We start from the raw sequence: 26,800 nt of genomic DNA on the forward strand, positions 1-26,800 counted from the left end.
ATATTTTGTAAGTAAATAATACACAAAAAACATATCAATTATATTCTGGTTTATTACTCATATTTTTGTTGATTTTTGCAGGATAATAATTTCAGAGTAACTTTCTTTCTGCAACAATCACATAGAAATTCACTGCATCCAAAAACAAGGGTAAATTCACTTGTAAATCAGGCTGATCAAATCGTATTCTGAGGTGGTGGGAAACAAACAGCAGGGTTCTGTACTGGGCCATCAGTGCAACAGACAGTAAGACAATTGATGTGTAGATGTACGTTTTTCGACTAATTTACTTTAAATCCTGATACATTGCACATAGACAACATGAGAGTAACAGGTGTAACAATGGGATCAAAGTAGGCTCTAGTTATTAACTTTTTTACGCCACTGTTTTTATTTCTTATGGACTAACCATGTGTGCTAAAGTGTTCAAAATCTTTGAGAAGAGTACAGAAAAAATAGTTAATATTAAGGATATCTTTATGTTGTGCATATAGTTACACATTTTTCTTGTGGACTTTATGCCATGTTGTAAAATTTGCTGACATGTGATAGAATTTGTCATGTGGCAATTCAGTGTTATTGTAATAATGCAAAATAAATAAGAGAATTAAATTCAGCATATTTTTAAGTTGAATTATAATTTTGTACAGTATTAGAAGCAGAAAGTGATCACATTTACAACAATAATCAATGTATGCTAATCAAAACTCTTGATGCATCAAGGTACAGTGAGAATCGCTTCATAATTGCATTGAATTGTGCTGTGTTTTGTGGTTGCCACACTGCACAATGTGATGCAAGCATAATTAAGTTGTGGTGTGTAGTTAATGAGGTTGTATTGTAATAAACCTGACGAACAATAGTTGTTGAAAATGTGGAAGAGTCTGTATCAAGTCTAAATTGCATTTTCATAAACAGATCTCATATAGACCCAAATAATACTGCAGAAAATACAGATTCTAGCAAAAAAACCACAAGTGCTTGGATATCCTGTTTGTGAAAATCATTAGCAGGAGACTATATGAATATATGTGCTGTTAGTGTCTTGGCTGTATTACTGTGAGGCAGGATAAGATGTCTGTTGTTAAATCCATCCATACATGCAGTGCATGACCTATATATATATATATATATATATATATATATATATATATATATATATATATATATATATATATATAGTGGTAGATAGGAGGCGCTCTCTCTCCCTTGAACCCCTGTCCACGACTCCAGACACCAGGTAAAAGTCCCATTGTTGACTTTATTTTGTTGCCACAGTGTACAAAGCACACTCTCCACCACAATACACTTTTAATATAATAACAAATACTACAATAATAAACACAATAAACCAATCCTCCAGCTCCCAGACGCATTGCCACCCTTCCACCCAGCTCAGCTCCCCGTCTGGGAGCTCCCACAGTCCTTTTATAATCCCTGACCCGGAAGTGTTCTCAATCCCCAGTCCATGTGATCCTCAATCATTTCCGGGTCAGGTAAAACCTCTTCTGTTCAACCCGGAAGCCCGTCGCTCTTCCTATGCCGAACTTCCGGGTCATAGGGCACAAAGAAGTCCTCGGTCCTCCCTGCAGCTCCCTCTTGTGGCCCCCATGGCATCCAGCAGGGCTGTGCATAAAAACCACATTGTCCATAATGCCCTGCTGGTCTTCTGGGGACCTCCATGCTGCAAGGAGGGCTTCACCTGGCGCTTGGGGGTATTGGCCGGGATAAACGGCCGGCCATCCTTCACAGTATTCCCCTCCCAGCGACGAATTATTATTCGGAGCGGCATGCCCCGAGAGGAAAGTCTTCCTCCAAGAGGACGTCCTGGTTGATCCTTGATTGACACGAATATCTTGGTCCCTGGAGAACCTAGGGGGAATATTAGCCCAAACCGACATCTTGCCCCCCTCTCTCCAAGGACAGTTCCGCCAAATATGGCCCAACCTTCGGCACCTGTAACACTGCCTCTGTCCTCTTGGTATTCTCCCCCTGCGGGAGTGAAAACAATTAGGAAATGTTAGGTCCGCCCTTTGTCTTGCTGGGAGAGAAACCTCTGCCGCCTCTAACGGTGCTTTCTCTATTTCTGCTTCTATTCCTTTCTTGTCAGGAGACCCCCGTTTTATTTTCGGGATCTCCTGCTTGATCTGGGGCTTGTCCACAGTCTGAGTCTCTATACTAGATGAAGATAGCCCCTTTACTGTCTGCACCCCTCTTGATTTACAAGTTACCGGTGGCGGCATCTTAAGGGCCGTCTCGCTCCGGGAATCAGCACTATCTAGCTGCCCCGGATCGATTAGCCCTTCCGCTGACCACTCGGTTAACGTACCGGCCTCTCTTGTAGGGCACGCCGTGTATTGGCACCCGCTACTTATTAAACGCGGGCCCAGATCACACCGCGTCCCTCTATTATGTACGATACGGGTCTCGCCTACCTGTATCGCCGCATTATTCATTACGGGAGGCTCCCCACCAAATCGCCGCACATAGGCCCTCGCCTTCTCCAACGGCGCTTTAGCTGCAACTCCCAATTTCCCGACGATCTTCTCAATGGTTGTCAGGACCTGTAAAAAACTTGCTACGGGCTCGATTAAACGCTCGAGTTCCCACAAGTCAATATTATTAATTTCGACCGGCAGAAGACTTACTTCCTCGTCTGTCTTCTCTGCCGGCTGGGAGCCAATGAGCACGCCCGCTTCAGGCACGTGCTCAGACGGGTCTCGCGGAGGCTTCTGGGATTTGGAGTTCTTTTCTCCACAGGTTGAGGATGGGGCCGCTTCTTTTAGCAGGCTTTGGTCTGTCTTTATTATTTTTGTGACCTCCCGATCAGCCATTTCCCGACCCTCCTTACCTTTTCGTGGGGTGAGCGGTGCCTCGCTCGCCTCCCCCTTCCCCTTTGGAATGTCCGAGTTCATTCCTTCGGGCTCGAAGGCACAAACAGCGGGACGCGGACCTCCTCCTTCCCAGAATGCACCGGGTTTGCTGCTTTGTCCCTCGTCGGCTGCCGGTCATGCGGAAGACATCTCGTAGGTGCTCCGGCTTCGACAGGAGTGTGCCATCGTCTTCGGGGCAGTTTTCTTTTCCCCGCGGAGCCTCCAGGGGATCATCTCCGAGGTACATGCACGGAACAAAGTGAGTAATTATAAATGGATTATCCATAACGTTTCCGGCACGTACCTCAGAGTAATCGCTGGTCCCTGGAGGTTTCTCCTGACTTGTAAGGCCGCTCCTTGACTCCTCCCAAGCGTCAGTCATTGCACCTAAGGCACTCCTGCTGGCGTTGTCGCTTTGCTTGCCCTTCTTCTTCCCCATTTTGGACTCAGGTTTTTTGGGTTCTGGCGATGCTGTGGCGATTCCTGACTCCGTAGTCTTCTCGGGATTCACTACCCACAGAAATTTTTTGTACTGGTCCTCCGCAATAGACGCTGGAGTATCCTGCCGACTGCGCCACTGTGGTAGATAGGAGGCGCTCTCGCTCCCTTGAACCCCTGTCCACGACTCCAGACACCAGGTAAAAGTCCCATTGTTGACTTTATTTTGTTGCCACAGTGTACAAAGCACACTCTCCACCACAATAGTCATATAATAACAAATACTACAATAATAAACACAATAAACCAATCCTCCAGCTCCCAGACGCGTTGCCACCCTTCCACCTAACTCAGCTCCCCGTCTGGGAGCTCCCACAGTGCTTTTATATTCCCTGACCCGGAAGTGTTCTCAATCCCCAGTCCATGTGATCCTCAATCACTTCCAGGTCAGGTAAAAGCTCTTCTCTTCAACCCGGAAGCCCGTCGCTCTTCCTATGACGGGTCATAGGGCACAAAGAAGTCCTCGGTCCTCCCTGCAGCTCCCTCTTGTGACACCCATGGCATCCAGCAGGGCTGAGCATAAAATCCACATTGTCCATAATGCCCTGCTGTTCTTCTGGGGGACCTCCATGCTGCAAGGAGGGTTCCACCTGGCGGCTTGGGGGTATTGGTTGGGATAAACGGCCGGCCATCCTTCACAGTATAAGTATATATATATATATATATATATATATATATATATATATATATATATATAAAAAATCCTGTGAAATACCTTGCAAATTAACTAAAAGAGTGTAATAATTTTGCTTTAATGTCCATTTATGATAGTTGCAAGATATTGCTTGGAATGTTTATATGATTGGTTTAGACATGAAGTCAAAAATATGCAATACTAGGCCAAACACAACCCTTTGTCAAGAGGTGGCCAGAAGGTAATAGATTGCTGTAAGTTAGGAGCAATAAAAAATCTTAAGACTTTTGTGTAAAGAGCTTTTTGTTTATTTTTGCTCCAGATAAAGTTCTTTTGTTGCCTCTTCATACAGTTTTAACATATTAGTAAAACAAAATCTCTGACATCTTCGCACTTATTGACTGCTTCTTAATACATATGTAGTTGATATACTGCTCAGTCTTTTCTTTAATAAGTGCTTACAGTAATTAGTTTTTTATAATTTGTTAAGTAACTAGCCGATATCGACTAATGTAGACAAAATTGTTTTTTGTTGTGTAATGAGAAAAAGTTTTTTATCTTTAAGTCTTTAGGAATTTCCCCTTATGCATTGATTTCAGAAAAATGTACTTTTAAGATTTAATACATACACGCATGGTCACTAGCTTCCTACTGAACCTGTATGTTTTTTTCCCCAAAAGTTGTCCCCATGTGTACTAAAAGCATATGTCCTTTTATCTTACATATCACACATTAAACTTCTGATCTCCCTAGAGTTATTTTAGTGAAGATCACCTTATCCGTTTTTTTTCTGAATTTCCCCCTTGTGTTGTTTGTTCTAATGAAGACAAAGTCAGCTTGATCCACTCCAAGTCTTCTCAAGTACTCATATACAAGCCTGACATGGTCTTCTACCACTGTCTTAAAAAAAGAAACACTCTTTAAGATTGCCTGTTACTGATGGAAACCTGAGTGTATAAGTCATTAATAACTAAATTTCCTATTAACTGTGCTTTCTTCTTTCTGGTGGAGTTATTGATCTGTGTCTGCTACTTTGTATGGATCAAATTATCCACCCAACTTTGTAAGAACATCTCCATCTTTGGGGCTAGTGCTGCTAAAACATTGTGCATATCTCACCCATTTTTTATGTTTTATTGAGACCCACCTGTTTCCACTTATTTGACAGGAAGTTCCTTCCACGCTAGGGTGAACAGTATATCTTTAAAGGTAGCTGGATGAGTTCTTCCAGGATTGGGCGTATTCCAGGAAGCTTGCTTAAGAAACTGAGACTTAACTTAGTAAACCTCACTTGAATAAACCTTGTTTTGCGGTTGAGGCTCAGTTGTTTCCTTGAACATAAAATATTTAATGTTAGCTCAATAAAAGCTTGTGCAATTTGTGATTAGATGCTCATTCATGAGAAGTAAGCAACCCTGGTAACAGACCGTGGGTAGCATCCATCATAGTTTGGAAAAACTATGAAAGAGGTGCGAGAGCAATATCTGAATACTGAGTACCTGTGATTTTAAAAATTAAACTGAGGATGCATCGTGCATTACAGTACGTTACAGTTCTGAATTGGTGCATTGCATAATTAAATATTAATGACATTATTCAATTTTTATTATTTTGGTTTGTGAATGTAATACTTCAAACACTGAAAACAAGTATATGAAGCACATATGGAAGTAATTCAACATTATATACAAGAGCAAAACTTATTTCAGAATTACTAGAACAGTACATTTAGTATTTTCAAACATTTTTTGCACATTTAGCAACCAAAAATAAAGCAGTAGGTTCTCCCAGTGGTGTGATGCTCCACTGTCACCCTTGCTGAAGAAGTTTTCCCTCATCAGAATGTCTAATTGCACAATGCTGCTGGTCAGTGTCATTGAAAAGGACTGACCTGTGCACTGATGCTATGAACAATTTGTATTTTGCAAATTTAAACTTTAATTAGCTTAGTGGTGCTGCTATTTATACACAAGTGTAGTGTATATGAGCCTGTGTCATTAATAGGACTTCGTTTAAATGCATTTTATATAGATTCACTTACCACACTACACAATTTATGCATACACAAACATCTGTAACAAAATCATTGTCAAAATTACCAGACAAGACTTTGCAGTTTTTATAATATTTCTATTTTACTGATAAATCCTCAATTACAATATTAGCGAAAAAAACATAATGTTCTATTATAAAAATAATAGGGGTCAACTCCATTTAATTACTGGGGAGTGTAATTAAATCTTTTTTTTATTTGTTACTTGTTTATTATTTTACAATACACAAATACTGTCATCACTTGTACTGGTGGTTTAAAAGTTCCACTTAGTGCACAAGGACAGGAGCACACCAGGGGTGATTCTATAAGGTCTTGAATTCCGCCATTTTTTTATCGTACATTACTATAAACATATTTGTGCAACTTTAATGTCAGAGGTTTATTGACTTAGAATTGGTACAACTATAACTGATGATTTTAACATTATCCAACAGCCTCTTTTTAGTGTATTTTTTAGCACTATGCTTTTACTTTCTGTCGTTCAATGAGAAAAATGAGCGATGGGAATGAATGGCCAAATAATTTAAATGTGATATATTATTAATTCTTGTTGGTTTTCAATAAACACTTGAGTTTTTAACATGTTGCCGCTCGTCAATGAATATCAGATTAATTTAAATAATAGTGTAACTAAGAATGCAGTGACATTAAATATCCTATAAAATGCTCTTTCAGACAAAAAAAGAAGGTAACAAATGATGTAATTTAAATGTCATTTATTTTTAATGGACATAATGCTTTACCATTTTCTAATGAATATGTAGGTATAATTTAAATGAGATTTCAGCCACAGTAGATTTGCTTAAAAAATTCCTTTCTCCAAGGTTTTGTTTCTCATTGCACAGAAATTTTTTGAACTGTCAATCCACAACACTGTGCTGAGCTTCATCTTTAGCCTGGTATGGACCAGGATAAGATATAATGCTTAGTTGCCTTGTTTGCCATTCATGACTTGCCCTAATATTCTTTGGTGGAACCAAAACCTGTTCAGATAAGCTTACCGTCTTGATTTAAGCTAGGCTTACCTCTAAGCAAACGTCTTGGAATAGCCCCTAGCGTTTGTCTTAACTTAGCATTTATTTTCTTCTCACTGACACTTTATACAACCATCTGATTATTCTTATCCCTGTTGTTTCCAGCTTTCCTTAATGACCTTCCTTCATCAGCCACATCGCACTCTCATATAGCATAGTACCTGTCACACAGCTTTTGTAAACCTTTCTTTTCACTGCCAGAGTGGGTCCTTTAAGAGGTTCTCAAAACTGGTGAAATCTCCCTGAATTTCTTTTTTCACCCTTCATGCTGTATGTCCCCTAAGTATTCTTTTTCTGTGACTGGCATTCCAGTGGATCACTCTTTCCTTTGTATCCTGGATTGGGCACACTTGTTTTCCAGTGTTAAGGAATTCTCCCTATCGTACATAATCATGTTGCAAAGGAGTCTGAACCATTAATCTCCAGTGCTATCTGCTGCCTTTGACATTTCAGACACCAGCAGTTGAATTAACAATTTAGAAGACATTGCCCTTTGCTTCCTCATTCTGCGCCTTAATTGCAAACGTCTGTTACTTACTTCTTGCAACTGCTCATCAGTGTTGTCATTACCTTCTCCATGGATCATGCTGACATTTTTTTCATCATGCCCCAGCTCTCCTTAAAAACAGTCTGTTATGTTCACTAAACTGTTAGATTCAGATTTCCAAAAAAACTTGTTTTGTTCCTTTTAAAACTTGGTATTGCACACAACTACTTCCATCATATCACCAAACTTCTAAATCCACTCAGCATCAGCATTCCTATTTCCAAAGCTGAAGCCCTTACTCACACTTATAATCTTTACCACTTTGTGTGCCTGTTTTTCTGATTTAAGTTCACCAACCTCCTGCATTTTCATCACTTCTCGACTTTAAGACAGCCTTTTACCCATTTTTACTAGCACACCTGCTCTCTTTCTGTTTAGAACTCCCACACTTCGCCCAGTTTTCCTGTCATGATCTTTTGCTGCAAGTTATACTTGTGAATTACTCCTTACTTTTATGACAATGCGGGTCCTACTCCATGCTCCCACCTCTATTCTGGGAGCCTCTTGACCCCAACAACATTGGTAATGTAACCAGACGAGCTGTCAATTGAGGACAAATCACATTGGGAACAAGGGGATAGTGTAAAAGTGAACTAGTGCTTTTATTAAAAACAAACCAAACAAAACCAAAACAGAGTCAAAAGTGTTATGCTTCAAAAATTTCAATAAATAAATAATCCATAAGAACAATGTGATAAAAGTGGAGGTTAAAAATCAATAAATAATCCTTTAAAACAAGGTTAAAATGAATAGGCTGGAAGCTGTCCTTTTTTTAAAAGCCTGGCGTCGTGTTTTAGCTGGCTGCTCCCCTGCTTCTCCCATATGGGCCGTTCAACAGGGGAGTCGCTCTACCTGCAGCTGTAGCTGACTCTCTCCCTGGTCCAGTAGCCTTCTGTCCCCTGGTTAACGTTCAGCTCCCACAAGACCAAGACTCGGGTTCCCCAATGGCCAGGGCATTGGGGCTCAACTCTCACAAGCCTTCATGACTCCCAGCTGCCTGCATTGCAGTGAAACTGCTCTTGCTCGCTCGCTCGCTCACTCTCACATTGGTTTTTTTTCTTCCCACCTTCCTCTTCTTTCCACAAACCTCTGTTCTTTTTTTCTTTTTGCTCTCCCCTCCGCACTTGCTCTTCTCCTATTTATAATGGGGTCGTGGCACAGGTGTGGCAATTAGCAGCTCCCAGGATCAATTATGGGCACAGGCAATCCCGCATCTGTGGACTTCGGTGCGGAAACGCCCACCCTCACAATGCGCCCAGGAATCTCTCCCGCCACACTACCACTCCCCCTTGTTAAGCTGCAAGTGTGGCGATTTATTTATTTTAAACTGGCCATTCTTTCAGAGCCACAGACCCGCTATATCACAACATATACTTCATCTGCTTTGCCACTAATACATCAGCTAAAGGACCATCATAGATCAGAAGCTATTGTTTTTAAATATCATCTTGTTCATTCAGTGTGTTCAGTATGAATAAGTGAGTATGATCCTGTCTATTGCCTTGCTTCTATTTCCCGTGGCCTACTACAGGAATTGAATATAGTAATCTTGATATGTCTCTTTACTTTTCATCTTTCAATATCAAGGCCCTCCATTTCAATTGATGTTAATCTACAAGATGTTTTAATGTTCAAGCTATTTAAATAGCATGCATTGTTATCAATGTTATATAGCTGTGGATAATAAAACATTATTGGCAAAACATTTAGTAAGTCATTCCAAACTTCCTTTATTCAGAAACAAAAATGGTTCAAGTTAAGGTTAACATTTTTAAACGATTCTTATTTATTTATTCATTGTTTTATTTGAACAGGTGGAGTGAATTAACTCGCAAAGTGGAAATGTGGATTCATATTTTGGAACAAGACGAGAATGGAGACTATGTGGCAGTGGAGGTTGTCTCTGCTAAAGGTGTTTGTACTGGAGGGATCTTCCAACTCAAACAAGTTAGTCTTTGTAAATGTTTTAACCATAATGTTCAAGTTTATGTGTACATAGTGTATACTGTAATGACATTCTTGCAGTATTACAATACAAACAAAAGAAGACATTCTTTACAGTATATGTCATTTACATTTTCAGCTTTTTGTGCATTTATATACAGTCATATAAAAAGAAAGTACACCTCTTTCAATTCTAAGGTTTTGCGTATCCGGACATAATAAAAAAAATCATCTGGTTCTTAGCATGTCTTAAAATTAGGTAAATACATCCTGAAATGAACAATAACACATATATTACACCATGTCATTATTTATTTAACAAAAACTGAGCCAAAATGCAGAAGCAGGTTGTGAAAAATTAGTTACAATTTACTGCTTCTTTAGGGATTAAGAAGGTAAATAGTAGCCAGGTGCTGCTAATCAAATGCATTTGATTAACTGATCATTGTCAAGTGTGACTACCTCAGTAAAAGCAAATGTTCTGGCAGTTTACTAGTCTGGAGCTCTCAAGTGTGGGTTAACACAGTGCCAAAGAGGATGTCCATCATTCTACAGTGAAAAAGGTTATTCACAAATGGAAACATTCAGTTTTCCCAGGAGTGGATTGTTCCCAACAAGCTCACTCAAAGTTAAGACCGTGCAGTGCACAGAGAAACTGTAAAAATCCAAGAGCTGCAATCTCAGATGCGACAGGCCTCAGTTAGCATGTTAACACTATAATCCCAGTAGCCCACGAAGAAATTTGTAGTCCGGGCCACCTTAAATTCCTTCTCACCTCTGCAAGTAGTGTCTTTTGTTTTACAAATGTGACAATCACCACAAGCAGCCCACTGTCCCATTCTCCCCCACCAGCACAGCAGTCAACTCGGGCAAAAAGTTCTCCCAGCTCAAGTCTTCTTTATCTGGGTGTGAGGTGCCTGGAGTTGTATAGGGCAAATAACATATTGTTATTTGGAATACATGCATTTCATGTGTGTTCTGTGTCTACAACGATCTATGTAAATGTAGGATGACAGGAAATACAAGAAATGTTGAACACATACCTAAAACAAACTTTTTTCATGGTATAATACTAACAACAAAATTTTGATATGAAGTGTATATAATATAAGACTAAAGTCCAAATATTTTAAAAAAACACTTTCACAAAAGGTATACCAGAACAAGTGCTCTTTTATTCAGGAACTAGCAAAATAACTGCGCTTCGCAGCGGAGAAGTAGTGTGTTAAAGAAGTTATGAAAAAGAAAAGGAAACATTTTAAAAATAACTTAACATGATTGTCAATGTCATACATACATACATACATACATACATACACATATATATATACATATCTACATATATATATATATATATATATATATATATATATATATATATAGAGTGATTCCTCAGTATATCGCGCTTCGACTTTCACGGCTTCACTCCATCGCGGATTTTAAATGTAAGCATATCTAAATATACATCATGGATTTTTCGCTGGTTCGCAGATTTCTGCGGACAATGGGTCTTTTAATTTATGCTACATGCTTTCTCAGTTGGTTTGCCCAGTTGATTTCAAACAAGGGACACTATTGCCAGATGGCTGAGAAGCTACCCAATCAGAGCACGTATTACATCCTTCTATATAAAAGCGGTCGGGATTGTCCTTCTGTCCCGTGAGTGCTACACAGGCGCGGAGTTTCACACTCACCCCGTCCATTTTGCAAGGCACGATGGGATTAGCAGTTTCGTTTTTCCAGGTAAAAGATGATTTTCTACTCCAGACTGTGCGATATCTTCTTCTACTTTCTTACTATATAAAAGCGGTCGGGATTGTCCTTCCGTCCTGTGAGTGGAAAGCGTAGTGGTATTCCGCTTATCACAGACTTACTACTTGCACCTTGCGATACGAAGCGACATGATGTGAGCAGAGTTCTGGTGCTCCCATCGTTCCCTTGCTTTTGTGCGCGATGCGCTGGAAAAATAGACAAAATTATGTCTCTGGAAATATCAGGGGTGTTCAAAAGGGCAACCTCAATATAAAAAAAAAGTTTAAATTTCATCACAAAAATAACAGAAACTACGAGTATTAAAGTAATACCGCTCAAATGCAATATAACCAAATTAATGAGTTTGTATAAAATATCAAATTGATCTACATATTGAATTGCCTTAAAGTGGTCAACTTAAAAGGCGGGTCAGCCTAGTATTAAATAAAACTCCTCGATGATATACAATGTGCTTCCTGTGCGATGCTTGATTGCTTGCATTTTCTCTGTCTCTCTCACTTTCTCTGCCTGACGGAGGGTGTGTGAGCAGAGCGGCTGTTTGCACAGAGGCTGTTTGACTCTCCTCTAAAAAATGCCGATTTTCTCTCGCGCTCTCTCTCTGACATTCTCTGCTCCTGATACGCATTCTTTGAAGAGGAGGATATGTTTGCATTCTTTTTAATTGTGAGAAAGAACTGTCATCTCTGTCTTGTCATGGAGCACATTTTAAACTTTAGTCTAAATGGTGTTATTTCATGTCTAGAGGGCTCTAATAATGTTAACAGTGTGGGAGACTTTCTAAGGGCTTAAAATATATAAAAAAACCATACAAACATATGGTTTCTACTTCACGGATTTTCATCTATCGCGGGGGGTTCTGGAACGCAACCTCGCGATCGAGGAGGGATTACTGTATGTATATATATATATATATATATACAGTATATATATATATATATATATACAGTATATATATATATATATATATATATATATATAATATATATATATATACAGTATATATAATATATATATATATATATATATATATATACCGTATATATATATATATATATATATATATATATATATATATACCTTTATATATAGCAAAATCCCTGTGCTTCGCAGCGGCAAAGTATTGCTTTTAAATTTTTATTAAGAAGAAAAGGAAACCTTTTTAAACTGAGGGAAAATATACCAATATCTATTTGTTAAGGATCTCTTTGTATACCACGTTGTCAGTTTAGCTGTGCGAGCTTACTCATGAGAATGCAACGTATAGTTGTGCAGGAGAAAAGCAATCTTGCCTCAAATCAATGGCAACCTTTTGTAGGGTCTGTCTCTGAGACTTCTTAATTGTCATCGCGAAGCAGAGCCTTACTGAAAATTGGAGGCATTTGAATTGAAATGGGAGATCAGAGGGTATAACGTGGATGCGAGGAATACATTCAGAGTGTGGAGAAACTCTAGAGACAGCGCGTGTATTAACTTGTGGATTTTTCTGTGAGTATTTGGTGGCAGCATGACGAAGTTGCTTCCGCAAGACCGCATTAGCTGTGGAGCTCAGCTCGGAGCGAAATGAAGTGAATGAAATGAGGTGAATGGAAGGGGAGATGATGACGTGTCTCCCCCACCCACCTTAACTGTCAGTCCCTCCACAAAAACAGTCTCTCGGAATTTGCATAAGCACAGTCCTTCACCAGCAATTTTAACTTAGTTACAAAGTGATCAAAACTCTCGTTTATACCCTGCGTCCACTCATTAAATTTGTATCTCGTGAATATCATATTAGTCGTGGGCATGACAAATGCTAGCGGCAGCCTGTCTATGAACTTAATTTAAACTTTAGGTTTACACCGTGCTTTCCGAAGTAGCTGCACTCATGAATATGCTTGTATGCGTCACTCGCTTCATATTCTTTTCCTACCTTCTCAATTGTGTAATGCGTTTTTTGAACAGGTTTGATTCATCGAAGTGATCACTCATACTGCGTTCAGTCAGTTCACGTGAGCCACTCTCTTGTGTGATGTTGCAATGTCCACGGCTTTATTTAATGTTAGCTAAGACCCGGCACTTAAAAGTTTCTCGCTACAGCAATTTTAACTACTTTACAAAGTGATCCAAAGTCTCGTTTATACCTTGTGTCTTCTCATTAAACTTGTATCTCGCGAATATGGTATTCGTCGTAGGCATGACAAACGGCAGCAGGAGCGTGCCTATAAACTTAATTTAAACTTACGGTTTACACCGTGCTTTGTTTCCGCAGTAGCTGCACTTATGAATGTGCTTGTATGCGTTTTTTCTTCAGCTTTTGGAGCTCTTGTTTTCTACGTACTGCGTTCACAGTCAGTTCATGTGATTACGTGGGAGGCGTGATGATGCGACACGCAACTCCGCCTCCCATGGCCAGCAAGCTGCAGTCTATTACAGTATATGGATAAAAATAGGTTCCAGTTATGACCATTACACGTAGAATTTCGAAATGAAACCTGCACAACTTTTGTAAGTAAGCTGTAAGGAATGAGCCTGCCAAATTTCAGCCTTCTACCTACATGGGAAGTTGGAGAATTAGTGATGAGTGAGTCAGTCAGTGAGGGCTTTGCCTTTTATTAGTATAGATATAACTGCAGAAAATGAACACACTTTAGGATGCTACATTGACACAGCCTTAATATGACCACTTTGTGGTGCAACGGTTAGAACTGCTGACTCGTAATCAAGACATTTGAGCCTGGATACTCCCCGTATTTTCTGCTTTGTATAATGAGCTGCTATTATTATTACTATTATATAATGAAAAAATGCATTTGCTGTGAGTCTAACACCCAGTTTCACCCCACCTTCATTCTTTTTCAGACTTTGCTGCATCTGTTCAAAATATTCCCTACCAAAGTTAAAGTTAATAATTTTTTTGCACTTTTGCAAAACACTGAGAATTGTACTATATCGTGGTTACTTGACCCTAGTGGTTCAATCACCTCTAGATCCTCAATTCTATCCTGACTATTACAAAACATTAAATTCAGACAGGTTTTACTCCACCTTGTTCCTTTTACATACAGTAATGTCATAAAAATAGTAGATTATCTTGATATGAGCGACCGTTGCTTGCAATCGAATTTCACCATTTGTAGCCAGAATGGGTTTTGTTCCCTACATCCTGCTACTGTTTAAGAAGGAAGCAGAAATTGGTTGACGGATATGTATGTATGACAGATAAAAATGTAAGTCAATATAACCTTTTTTTTTAAACCTTAAACCTTATAAATTGTATATAGTGCAGTTCAGTGAACATATGAAATTCAACTATTCAGTCCATGAAGCTTGTTTTTTTCTTTCTTTCTAATAGCTAAGCTCTGCCGATATCAATCATTCAGTCATTTTCCAACCCCCTATATCCAGGTACTTTGTTTCCAAGTCCTACAGTTCTGTGCATAAAGAATTGCTTCTTGGGTTCAGTTTTAAATGCACTTCCCCTTGATTTATACTGATGTGTTCGAGTATGTGAATTCACCCTTAAGATGAAATAATTTTGCTGAGTCTGTTTGCTTTCTCATTATCTTTGAAGTTTTTAAATACCCCAAGCGCTCTCCTCTGATTAAGACTAAGCAGGTTTAATTATCTGAGTCTGGCAGAGTAGGATATGTACTTAAGTCTTGAGATGCAACTGGTTACTCTCATCTGCACAGCTTCAAGTACTGCTATGTCTTTTTTGTACTGTGGTGACCAGAAAAGAAAATATTCCAGTTGCAGTCTTACTAGTGCTTAATATAATTTGAGTGTAATATCTTCTTTTTCTTTTGGCTGCTTCCATTAGGGGTTGCCACGGCGGATCATCTTTTTCGATATCTTCCTGTCCTCTGCATCTTGCTCTGTTACACCCATCTCCTCTCTTATCACATCCATAAACCTTCTCTTAGACCTTGATATTTTCCTCTTTCCTGGAAGCTCTATCCTTAGCATCCTTTTCCCAATATACCCAGCATCTCTCCTCTGCACATGTCTAAACCAACTCAATCTCACCTCTCTGACTTTGTCTCCAAGCTGTCCAACCTGAGCTGACCCCGTAAAGTACTAATTTCTAATCCTGTCTGTCCTCATAACACCTAATGCAAATCTTAACATCTTTAACTTTGCCACCTCCAACTTTGTCTCCTGTTTTGGTCAGTGCCACCGTCTCCAACCCATATAACATAGCTGGTCTCACTACCATCCTGTAGACCCTTCCCTTTCACTTTTGCTGATACCTGTCTGTTACAAAATACTCCTGGCAATCTTCTCCACCCATTTCACCCTGCTTGCGCTCTTTTTCACTTCTTTTCCACAATCCCTGTTACTCTGTACTGTTGATCCCAAGTATTTAAACTCATCCACTTTTGCCAACTGTACTCCCTGCATCCTCACCATTCCTATGATCTCTCATTCAAGCAAATGTATTCTGTCTTGTTCCTACTGACCTTCATCCCTTTCCTCTAGCGCATATCTCCATCTCTCCAGGGTCTCCTCAACCTGCACCCTATTCTTTTACCATGTCATCAGCAAACATCTAATCTCGTCTGTCAACCTGTCCATCACCATTGCAAATAAGAAGGGGCTCAGAGCCAATCCGTAATGTAATCCCACCACGTTGAATGCATCTTCCACTCCTACTGCAGACTGAACCACTGTCACACTTCCCTCGTCCTGTACATAACCTTCACAACTCTTACATACTTCTCTGCCACTCCTGACTTCCTCATACAATACCACAACTCATCTCAAGGCACGCTGTCATATGCTTTCTCCAGGTCCACAAAGACACAGTGCAACTTCTTCTGGCCTTCTCTGTACTTCTCCATCAACACCCTCAGAGCAAACATGTCCTCTGTAGTGTTATTTCCTAGCATGAAACCATACTGCTGCTCACTAATCATCATTTCCCTTCTTAAGCTACAGTAGCTTCCACTACTCTTTATAGTAGCTTTCCAGTTACTCTTCATAACTTCATGCTTTGGCTCATCAGTTTTATCCCCCTGTAGTTACTGCAGCTCTGAACATCCCCTTTATTCTTATGAATCGGTACCAGTACACTTCTTCTCCTCTCCTCAGGCATCCTATCACTTTCCAAGATTCCATTAAACAATCTGGTTAAAAACTCCACTGCCATCTCTCCTAAACAAATCCATGATTCCACAGGTATGTCATCTAGACCAACCACCTTTCCATTCTTCATCCTCTTCATAGATGTCCTTACTTCCTCCTAATCCGTTGCACTTCCTGATTCACTATTGCCACATCATCCAACCTTTTGTTTCTCTCAAAGTACTTTATCCATCTACTCTCCTCACTTGTGAATACATTTCCATCTGTAACCTTTATCACCTTAACCTGCTGCACATTTTCCCCAGTTTGGTCCCTCTTTCTAGCCAAACAGTACAGGTCTTTTCCTTCCTCCTTGGTGTCCAACCTCCAACAACTCATACGCTTTTTCTTTAGCCTTCACCAGCTCCCTCTTCACCCTATTCCTTGTACTCATGACTACTTTCTGCATCTCTTTGACTATCCCAGTTCTTCTTCTACTCCTGTACTTCCCCATTCCACCACCAGGTTTCCTTTTCCTCCTTCCTCTGTCCAGATGTCACACCAAGCACCTTTCATGCTGTCACCCTTACTACTTCTGCTGTAGTTGACCAGCTGTGTGGTAACTCTTTACTGCCACTCAGTGCCTGTCTTAACTCTTCCTTGAAATCAACCTTGTAGTCTTCCTTTTTCAACTTCTACCATTTGATCCTTGGCTCTGCCCTCAATCTCCTCCTCTTCTGAATTTCCAGTGTCATCCTACAGACCATCATCCTATGCTGCCTTACTACACTTTCCCCTGCCACCACTTTGCAGTCTCCCATCTCCTTCAGATTGACCCTCCCGCATACGATATAATCTACCTGTGCATTTCCCTCCACTCTTGTACATCACCCTGTGTTCCTTCCTCTTCATAAAATATGTATTCACCACAGCCATGTCCATCCTTTTCACGAAATCGACTATCATCTGACCACCTTTGTTCCTCGCCGTGACACCATACCTACCCATAACCTCCTCATCTCCTCTGTTCCTCTTGTCCATTGAAATTCACGTCAATTACCACTCTCCGTGCCATGGGTGCACTGTCCATCTCTTCATCCAATTCACTCCAGAGATATTCTTTCTCATCCATCGCACATCCAACTTGTGGGACATATGCACTAACAACATTCATCACTACACCTTCAGTTTCCAGCTTCATAATCACACTACTTGATACTCTTTTCACCTCCAAAACACGCTTGACATGCATATGTTTTTTTCAGAATAACCCCACCCCATTTTTCCTCCCATTCACACCATGACAGAACAATTTGAATCCATCTCTGATCTACCTGGCCTTACTCCCCTTCCATAGCACGCCATTCTCTTGCACACCCAATATATCAACCTCCCTATTCTCCATTATATCAGCTAACTCTTTCCCCTTACCAGTCATACTGCCAACATTCCAAATTCCTAACCTCAGTTCCACTGTCTTTGCCTTCCTCCTCTCCTCCTGTCTCCAGACACGTTTCCCCCCTTTTTTCTTCTTCAGCCAACAGTAGCCCAATTTCCGCCATCACCATGTTGGCTAACAGTACTGGTGGCGGCTGTTGTCAACCCAGGCCTCAACTGATCCGGCATTGAAATCTGTATTGTTGTCTGCATTTTGATCTGGCAAAATTTTACACCGGATGCCCTTCCTGAAGTAACCCTCCCCATTTATCCGGGCTTGGGACCAGCACAGAGAAAACACTGGTTTGTGCTTCCAATGTGCCTGGTTTTTTGAGTACTTTATCTCTTGATTTAATATATTGATTTTGATATAACCTAACTTTTTATTTGCCTTTTTAATTGCCTGTGTACATTGCTTAGTCTATGAAAATATTGCTTCAAAATATTTATTATGAAGTTCTTATTAGGTTATTCCTGTGTGGGCTTTGGCTTTATATGGGGATGCTGTCTTGCTTAAAGACATGTTCTCACAACGCTCAGGTTTCTTGCAGACTGCATCAGGTTTTCTTCTGTGGTTACCCTGTATTTTGCTGCATTCTTTTTAACCTTTACCCTCAAAAGCCTTCTAGGGCCTGCTGCAGAGATATGTCCCCACAGCATGATATTGCCATCAACATGCTTCACAGCAGGGATGATGTTGTTTATTTTTGATGATGTGCAGTAATTGGCTTAGGCCAAACATGGCGTTTAGTGGAATGGCCAAAATGTTTTTTGTAGATGGCTGCTCTATACAGGTATTTACAGCTGTGCCATACTATTTTTGCTTCTTAATGGTTTATTTTACTGGATTTCAAGGGGTTTTCAGTGACCCAGTATTATCTATCCTAACTTGTGCTTTTAGATCACCCTTTCACAGGGTTACTTGGGGTGTTCTTTTGTCTTCGTTGTGTTAGTTTAGGCGCACAATAATGACTCACCACTAGGGATGAGTGAACATTTGCGACTTTGCTTCGCCATGAGCTCCCCTAAATCACGGAACAGTATGCGATATTCGACAAACTTGGCAAAATGCATTAAATTCAATGGGGAAGGACTAACTTAACACTAGAATTACCAGAGCCTACGAAAAAACTCATAGGTCCGTCCCACCTTAAATCGCTTCTTAAAACCGTTCTCACCTCTCCGCCAGCGTCTTTTGTTAATCTAAATGTGCTGATAAAAGAAAAGCTGCAAGTAGCCGGCTATTCCATCCCCCCAACGACTTAGAACGTGCACAAACCTTTTCCAGCTCATGCCTTGATTGATTATCTGGGAGTGAAGTGGAGTTTTAGAGTGGAAATAATAGATCATTATTTGGAATACACGCATTTCATGTGTGTTCCGTTTCTACAGTAATCCGTGTAAACACATTTTAAAACAGAAACGTTTTTCATATTGTAGTAGTAAATGACAAAATGTAAGCATAAACTATGTAATGTATGAAGCCTGAAGTCCAAATATCAAACACTTTCACAAAAGGTACAAATATAACAGAACAATTACGCTTTTATTCAAAAATATGACTGCAAAAAAAGCTGCCTTAGCATACCACATTGACACATACTTACTACACCTGCCACGGTAGCGTAATAGTATCAGCCGCTGACTAGTATTCAAAAGGTCATGAGTTCGATCCCACACGATTCAGTTTTGAGAAGTAAATTTCTCTTATTCTTACTATTTTAGAATGAAAACATGCATATGATTTTAGTGTGTAACAGCCGGTGTAATTTATGATACTTGTAAAGATTAGTTGGTTTTTTTTTTATTCACTTTTCATTCTCTCAGTCATGTTCAGGATCCTTCCCTACAACCCCCACCCCCATCTGAGAATGCTGTTTTCACATAAAGATGCGCTATAGCTCTGCAGCGTACTTGTGACTGCATTCTCGTATCAATGCTTGCAAACTGAAGTGCCTGCGTGCACTTTTCGTGGCATTACACGTCTATTTTTTTGAGCATGCCCGTGTCGCTCAAACACAGGAACATTTGTTGGTGTACAAGTATGACAAAACAAGTGCACTTTCATTCTAGACTATAAGTGAAGAAAAAATAAAGCAAGTTACAGTAGGCGGTTGATACGACAGCCTGTGTGGTGCAATGCTAAGAACTGCTGATTTCCGATCCGTGCTATATAAAATCATCACATTCAAATATTAACAATTCCCACACACCCTTCCTACATTCACGACATGTGTACTTGTGGCAGTGTACACATCTCTCTGTGCTATGGTTCCTATTACACTGAATGAGCACCTGACATTGTACTTTCTTCCCTATATAAATAACATTCGAGTATAGTGCATCTCCAAATAAATCACATTCGAGTATAGCGCGTCTCCAAATGAATCACATTCGAGCTCTAGCGTGTCTCCAAATAAATCACATTTGAGTTATAGCGCGTCTTTATGTGAAAACAGCATTGTCAGATTGGGTTTGTGAACAAGACTGAGAGAATGGAACTGAATTTAAAAAAAAAAAAAGCTAACCTTTAAATTATCATGCATTTACACTGGCTCTTACAGACTGACTGAAATCAAATGTATGTTTTTATTTTAAAATAGTTCAGTACATGCAATATTATTTGAAAACAAACAGCGTCAGATCGGGCGCATATTAAAATTTTCAAATAATATTGCATTAGTGTGATGATGTTTTTAGATATATTGTCTCTTTCATTCATCTTGCGGTTTGTAATCAGTGACCGCGTGTTTTTTCCCCGATCTTGCCAGTTCACACATGTTGCTGTATGGTGGTGTTTCTTTTGTACTCCAGGACATGCAGAGGATAGAATAGTACAGAGCAGTAAGTTCAGCGTTATATGCATTCAGACAGACAGGCAGAGAAGGCACTAGATATATAAATAAACAGGGAAGGCACTGTATAATACATATATAAAAACAGCTAAGGGGATAGATATATAGATAGGTAGGAAGGAAAGGCACTATATGATAGGCAGACAGGGAAGCTCCTATATAATAATACAATTACTGTTATTACTATATAGATAGACAGGGAGTTCAGGCAGGCAGAACGGCAAAAGTTAAAAATAAATACATTTTCTCCCCAGCGGGAATCAAACTCGGATCTCTTGAAGTACAGCAAGTCTGCTGCGCTCTAAGTGACGAAATCTTACCAGTACGCCACAGAAGCTGTTGTAAAAGTTTTGAACCTTTTATGAAAGTGTTTATTTGCTCTTTGGCTGTCAGGCTTCACACATTTTGTAGTTTATGTCTACATTTTGTAACATTTATTACTAAAATATGAAAAAGTTTCTCTTTTAACATTGTGTTTACACAGATCACTGTAGAAACGGAACACACATGAAATGCGTGTGTTCCAAATAACAATCTATAATTTCCACTCTAAAACTCCACTTCACTCCCAGATAATCGAGGCATGAGCTTGGAGAAGTTCGTGCACGTTCTGAGTCGGTGGGGGGATGGAATAGCCGGCTGCTTGCAATTTGTTTTTATTGGCACATTTACAGGACAAAGGAGGCTGGCGGAGAAGTGAGAACGGTTTTAAGAAGCGATTTAAGGTGGGATGGATCTACAAGTTTTTTCGTAGGCTCTAATTCTAGTGTTAACTAGATTTGACTGGAATAAAATGGGGCCGTTGCCTTTAAATTGTCCTTGAAGGCTAGGGAAATGACTGACAACTACAGTGCATCCGGAAAGTATTCACAGCGCATCACTTTTTCCACATTTTGCTATGTTAAAGCCTTATTCCAAAATGGATTAAATTCATTTTTTTTCTTCAGAATTCTACACACAACACCTCATAATGACAATGTGAAAAAAGTTTACTTGAGGTTTTTGCAAATTTATTAAAAATAAAAAAACTGAGAAATCACATGTACATAAGTATTCACAGCCTTTGCTCAATACTTTGTCGATGCATCTTTGGCAGCAATTACAGCCTCAAGTCTTTTTCAATATGATGCCACAAGCTTGGCACACCTATCTTTGGCCAGTTTCACCCATTCCTCTTTGCAGCACCTCTCAAGCTCCATCAGGTTGGATGGGAAGCATCGGTGCACAGCCATTTTAAGATCTCTCCAGAGATGTTCAATTGGATTCAAGACTGGGCTCTGCCACTCAAGGACATTCACAGAGTTGTACTGAAGCCACTCTTTTGTTATCTTGGCTGTGTGCTTAGGGTCGTTGTCCTGCTGAAAGATGAACCATCGCCCCAGTCTGAGGTCAAGAGCGCTCTGGAGCAGGTTTTCATCCAGGATGTCTGTGTACATTGCTGCAGTCATCTTTCCCTTTATCCTGACTATTCTCCCAGTTCCTGCCGCTGAAAAACATCCCCACAGCATGATGCTGCCACCACCATGCTTCACTGTAGGGATGGTATTGGCCTGGTGATGAGCGGTGCCTGGTTTCCTCCAAACGTGACGCCTGGCATTCACACCAAAGAATTCAATCTTTGTCTCAGTCCTTCAGGTGCCTTTTTGGCAAACTCCAGGTGGGCTGCCATGTGCCTTTTACTAAGGAGTGGCATCTGTCTGGCCACTCTGCCATACAGGCCTGATTGGTGGATTGCTGCAGAGATGGTTGTCCTTCTGGAAGGTTCTCTTCTCTCCACAGAGGACCTCTGGAGCTCTGACAGAGTGACCATCGGGTTCTTGGTCATCTCCCTGACTAAGGCCCTTCTTCCCCGATCGCTCAGTTTAGATGGCTGGCCAGCTCTGGAGTCCTGGTGGTTTTGAACTTCTTCCACTTACGGATGATGGAGGCCACTGTGCTCATTGGGACCTTAAAGCAGCAGAAATTTTTCAGTAACCTTCTCCAGATTTGTGCCTCGAGACAATCCTGTCTTGGAGGTCTACAGACAATTCTTTTGACTTCATGCTTGGTTTGTGCTCTGACATGAACTGTCAACTGTGGGGCCTTATATAGACAGGTGTGTGCCTTTCCAAATCATGTCCAATCAACTGAATTTACCACAGGTGGACTCCAATTAAGCTGCAGAAACATCTCAAGGATGATCTGGGGAAACAGGATGCACCTGAGCTCAATTTTGAGCTTCATGGCAAAGACTGTGAATACTTATGTACATGTGCTTTCTCAATTTTTTTATTTTTATTAAATTTACAAAAATCTCAAGTAAACCTTTTTCACGTTGTCATTATGGGGTGTTGTGTGTAGAATTCTGAGGAAAAAAATTAGTTTAATCCATTTTGGAATAAGGCTATAACATAACAAAATGTGGAAAAAGTGATGTGCTGTGAATATTTTCTGGATATACTGTATACTGGACAGCTTATTGTGGACAAAAAGATGACCTGAGCTGTGCTGCAGCAGTGTCAACCACTGTAGCACCGTGCCTCCAGGAGATCAAAGAAGAAAGAACGCAGTCAGAAAATCACTATTATATATTTTGTGTAAACAAAGCAAAAATGCCAAAATTGTAGTCAAAAGTAATAAAAAATAAGTTGTTCGTTTTACGTTGATTTATGTGAAGAGACTATTGCTTTGTGTGCTTTTTAGAAAGCACATAACCACACCTGCTCCAAACTAGCTCTGTGTAGCCATAGACTAACACACTGTGACAGGGCACTGCACGCAGCAGCAGACATTTTATTTTGATTTATGTGAGAAACTATTCCTTTGTGTGCTTTTCAGAAAACTGAGTTGGAAAAATATTCAGCTCTGGGAGAAAAGGAAAAAAAATCAGCCCTAAAAGAGTTAAAGGCATAAAACTCAAAGTGGCGTATAATTGAAGCCACTGACTTGTTTTATTGTTTGAAGTCGTGCTGACGGTTCTCCAAACTGTCTGTGCTGATGCTTTGCACTTTTCTTCTATCAAAAGAGAAAAATGTCTTGTAAATAGTAATAAATCTTTAGTTATTATTAATTCATAGTGTCTCCTGTGTTTTCGTCAGGCTTCTTCAGGATTTCTTTTTATTCTGCATCTGGTTATGTATTCAAAGGCAATCAACTCCATCTCTTATATTGACATGGAACTTGAAGATCCACGTGCACATTTGGCTATTGCGACAAGCAGAAGTCACTCATTATTTATGCTGTATATGTTTCATAAAAATTAAATTTGAGAACCTGCATTATTTAATTATCTTTTAAACTCCTAAAATTGAGTTTCACTTACAATACACAGTATTAATTAGAGTTTATGGCTTTATATTTTATACCATTTGCTTTTATGGAAAATGTAAAAAAAAAAAAAAATTTTGTGAATACTGATGCTATAGTAGTTTACCAGCTACCTTAGGACCTTTGATCTCCTATCTGCATGAGTTTTCTCTGCTAAACCCCAAGTTTCTCCCAGTGTTCAAATCTACAGTGTGTTAGCCATTAGACTGGTAATACTAATTGTGAGCATGATCCTGTGCTCTTCATAGTGCCAACCACTGCATGTCCATGCCTCCTAAAGATCAAAGAATAAAGAATGTAATGAGAGATGTGGAAGCTTCATAACCAGAAAGCAATCCTATGATTCATATTAACAAAGAAAAAATGCTGAATTGGAGTTAGTCAGAAATAATGAGTTCTTTAAAACCAGGAAATTCAAAGAAACCAATTCTAAAGAGAATACTTACAGTATTTAATCCCATTTCACTGTGGTTTTTTAAGTGTCCCAAATGGCTAGGGAAACATCTCCCAGTTATGCTAGACCAATTTTTTTGGCCAAAAAGGTGATCTGAGCTGTAAGCTGCAGTGCCAACCACTGCACCACCAGGCCTCCCTGAGACAAAATGAATTGAACGAAATATCAGAACAGTACTGCGGTGGGTTGGCACCCTGCCTGGGATTGGTTCCTGCCTTGTGCCCTGTGTTGGCTGGGATTGGCTTCAGCAGACCCCTGTGACCCTGTGTTCGGATTCAGCGGGTTGGAAAATGTATGGATGGATGGATGGATCAGAACAGTAAAATTTCTTGTAGGCAGTGGCAACAGGAGCAGTTAGCATGAATTCACGGAGGCGTGAACCCCACAAGCCCGTTGTACGTAAGATTTACAAAAAAACTGAAGGGATAGAGAGCGATAGACAAGAAACTCATCTAGTCCCTATAATCAGCAGAAGGGGGCTGGAAATCACTGCTGATACAGGACTTATTCATTTTTATAAAGATCAGTCTCTCCACGGAGTCTGTGGGCAACTGGGTTCTCTTGTCTGTGACCACCTGCCTGCAGCGCCGAAATCCTACTCGGACAATAAGCTGGGCAATACAGTGCATACTGAGCAAGCTCCCAGGTTAAATCCAACCAGAAGTCCTTGGGGTCATCAGTGCGCATAATAATTTGCACTGATGCACCCCATGTAGTCACTCACCATGCGGTTTAGCCGCTGGCAGTGACTACTGATATTGTCACCCTGTGTCACACTGGGTTGTTGGGACTGGAAAAACTCTCCACACATCCATCAGACTGCCACCACCATAGCTGCTGCTGTTAGCTCTCTGATGGACCTGTGCAGAGGTAGTGGGGAGGCGAGGGTGGGGGTGCGCATTAAGCAGCTTGCTGGTAAGGACATAACAGAGGTGACGCATCCTCCATTCCTGCTGGATGGGCTCTATAAACTCCCACAACTTGGCTTTGTACCAGGGGTCTAGTAGGGTGGTCACCCAGTAATCGTCCCTCTGTTTTATAGCTTTAATCTCTGGGTCCCTCCTAAGGCATTGCAGCATTTGTGCAGCCCTTTTGTAGAGGTGACCCCTGCCCACCACTTCCTGACTATCGTCTTCCTCCTCCTCCTCCTGCTGCTCAGTGTCCTCCCACCCCCTGACAATAGGGACTGCCCTCTGTGCCTACTCATCCTCCTGCTGTGAACCCCATGCTGCCTCTTCTTCCTCCTTCTCCTCCTCCTCTCATTCCTGGAGTGTCCTTGCCCTACTGGACCGCCTACTGGACGTGTCCTCCTCAGCATCCTCTCCCACCTCGAACAGGCCACCTAGTGTCCTTTCCAGTAGGAGTGGGAGCACAAAATTCTAGCAGGTTTCCTACCAACTGACAAACATATTGTCCTGTTCGAAAGAAACCAACACCTTGCAAAGCTGCCGCATCTGCTGCTACTGGTCCATAGTAAAATATCCCAGTGGCAGTACTTGGCCCCTGGCACCGGCTCTGCAGCACCATAGCATAGCTGCAGGGGCATTTGATGGATGGCTGGCTCAGTGCTGCTAATGTCAAGGTTGGGAGGCAGCTATTCAGTAGGAGGAGGTGGAAGTGGCAGTGGGTCTGGTCAACTCCCACAGTGGCACTACCAACTCTAATGGTTCTTCCCTAACGGCACCCTCCATAACCCCAGGGTGATCCAATGGCCAGTAAATGATACATACCTAACCTTCCCATGCCTGCTTGTCACATATTGGTGGTAAAATGGACCCTTCTGCCCACTGTGTGGTCATGTGATAGGCCTAGATTCTGTGCCACGTACTGGTGAAGGGCTGGGATAGCCTTTACAGCAAAATAATGGCTAAATGGGTATCTGCAAGGTGGAGGTGCCACAACTTATCATCTGGCAGAAGAGAGCTGTGTCTACCAGCTAATAGGACAGGAGCTGCAGCACCAATAATTTTGCCAGGTGTCCATTTAGATGCTGTATTTGGGGGTGGCTGGGTGAGAGGGGCCTCTTACACGCCAGCAGCTGGGTGATGGCGAAATGTTGCTATATGATGACAGGAGGGATAGGACAGGACGTGGAAAAGGAAGAGCTGCACACTGGTCGCCTCTGGGTGTGAGCTTCTGCAACTGAGGACTGGCTGCCACTGGCAGACTCTGATACAAGTGGTGCCATGAGTTAGAGCGGGCAACATATACCAAAGATGAACCAGTGGGAAGCCTGCTTGCCCTGCCTTATACTGCCCTGATCCTGATTCCACAGCAGCCTGTGGTGGATTTTCTTATGGTTAATGAGGGGCGGTAGTGCCCATATGGGAACCAGTCTGCCCCATG

The 26,800-nt window shown here is 40.8% G+C and overlaps 1 protein-coding gene across 1 annotated transcript in view; it reads left to right on the plus strand.

Annotated features, from left to right (window-relative positions):
• The window catches only part of LOC120526634 (kinesin-like protein KIF13B), a 655,733-nt gene that overhangs the window by 373,933 nt on the left and 255,000 nt on the right, over positions 1-26,800 (plus strand). Inside the window, exon 21 of the mRNA XM_039749796.1 lies at positions 9,457-9,589. Within this exon, the coding sequence (XP_039605730.1) occupies positions 9,457-9,589 (133 nt within the window). The remainder of the gene's footprint in view (positions 1-9,456; positions 9,590-26,800) is intronic.

This window comes from Polypterus senegalus, chromosome 3 (genome assembly GCF_016835505.1).
Source record: "Polypterus senegalus isolate Bchr_013 chromosome 3, ASM1683550v1, whole genome shotgun sequence".
Taxonomy (NCBI): Eukaryota; Metazoa; Chordata; class Cladistia; order Polypteriformes; family Polypteridae; genus Polypterus; species Polypterus senegalus.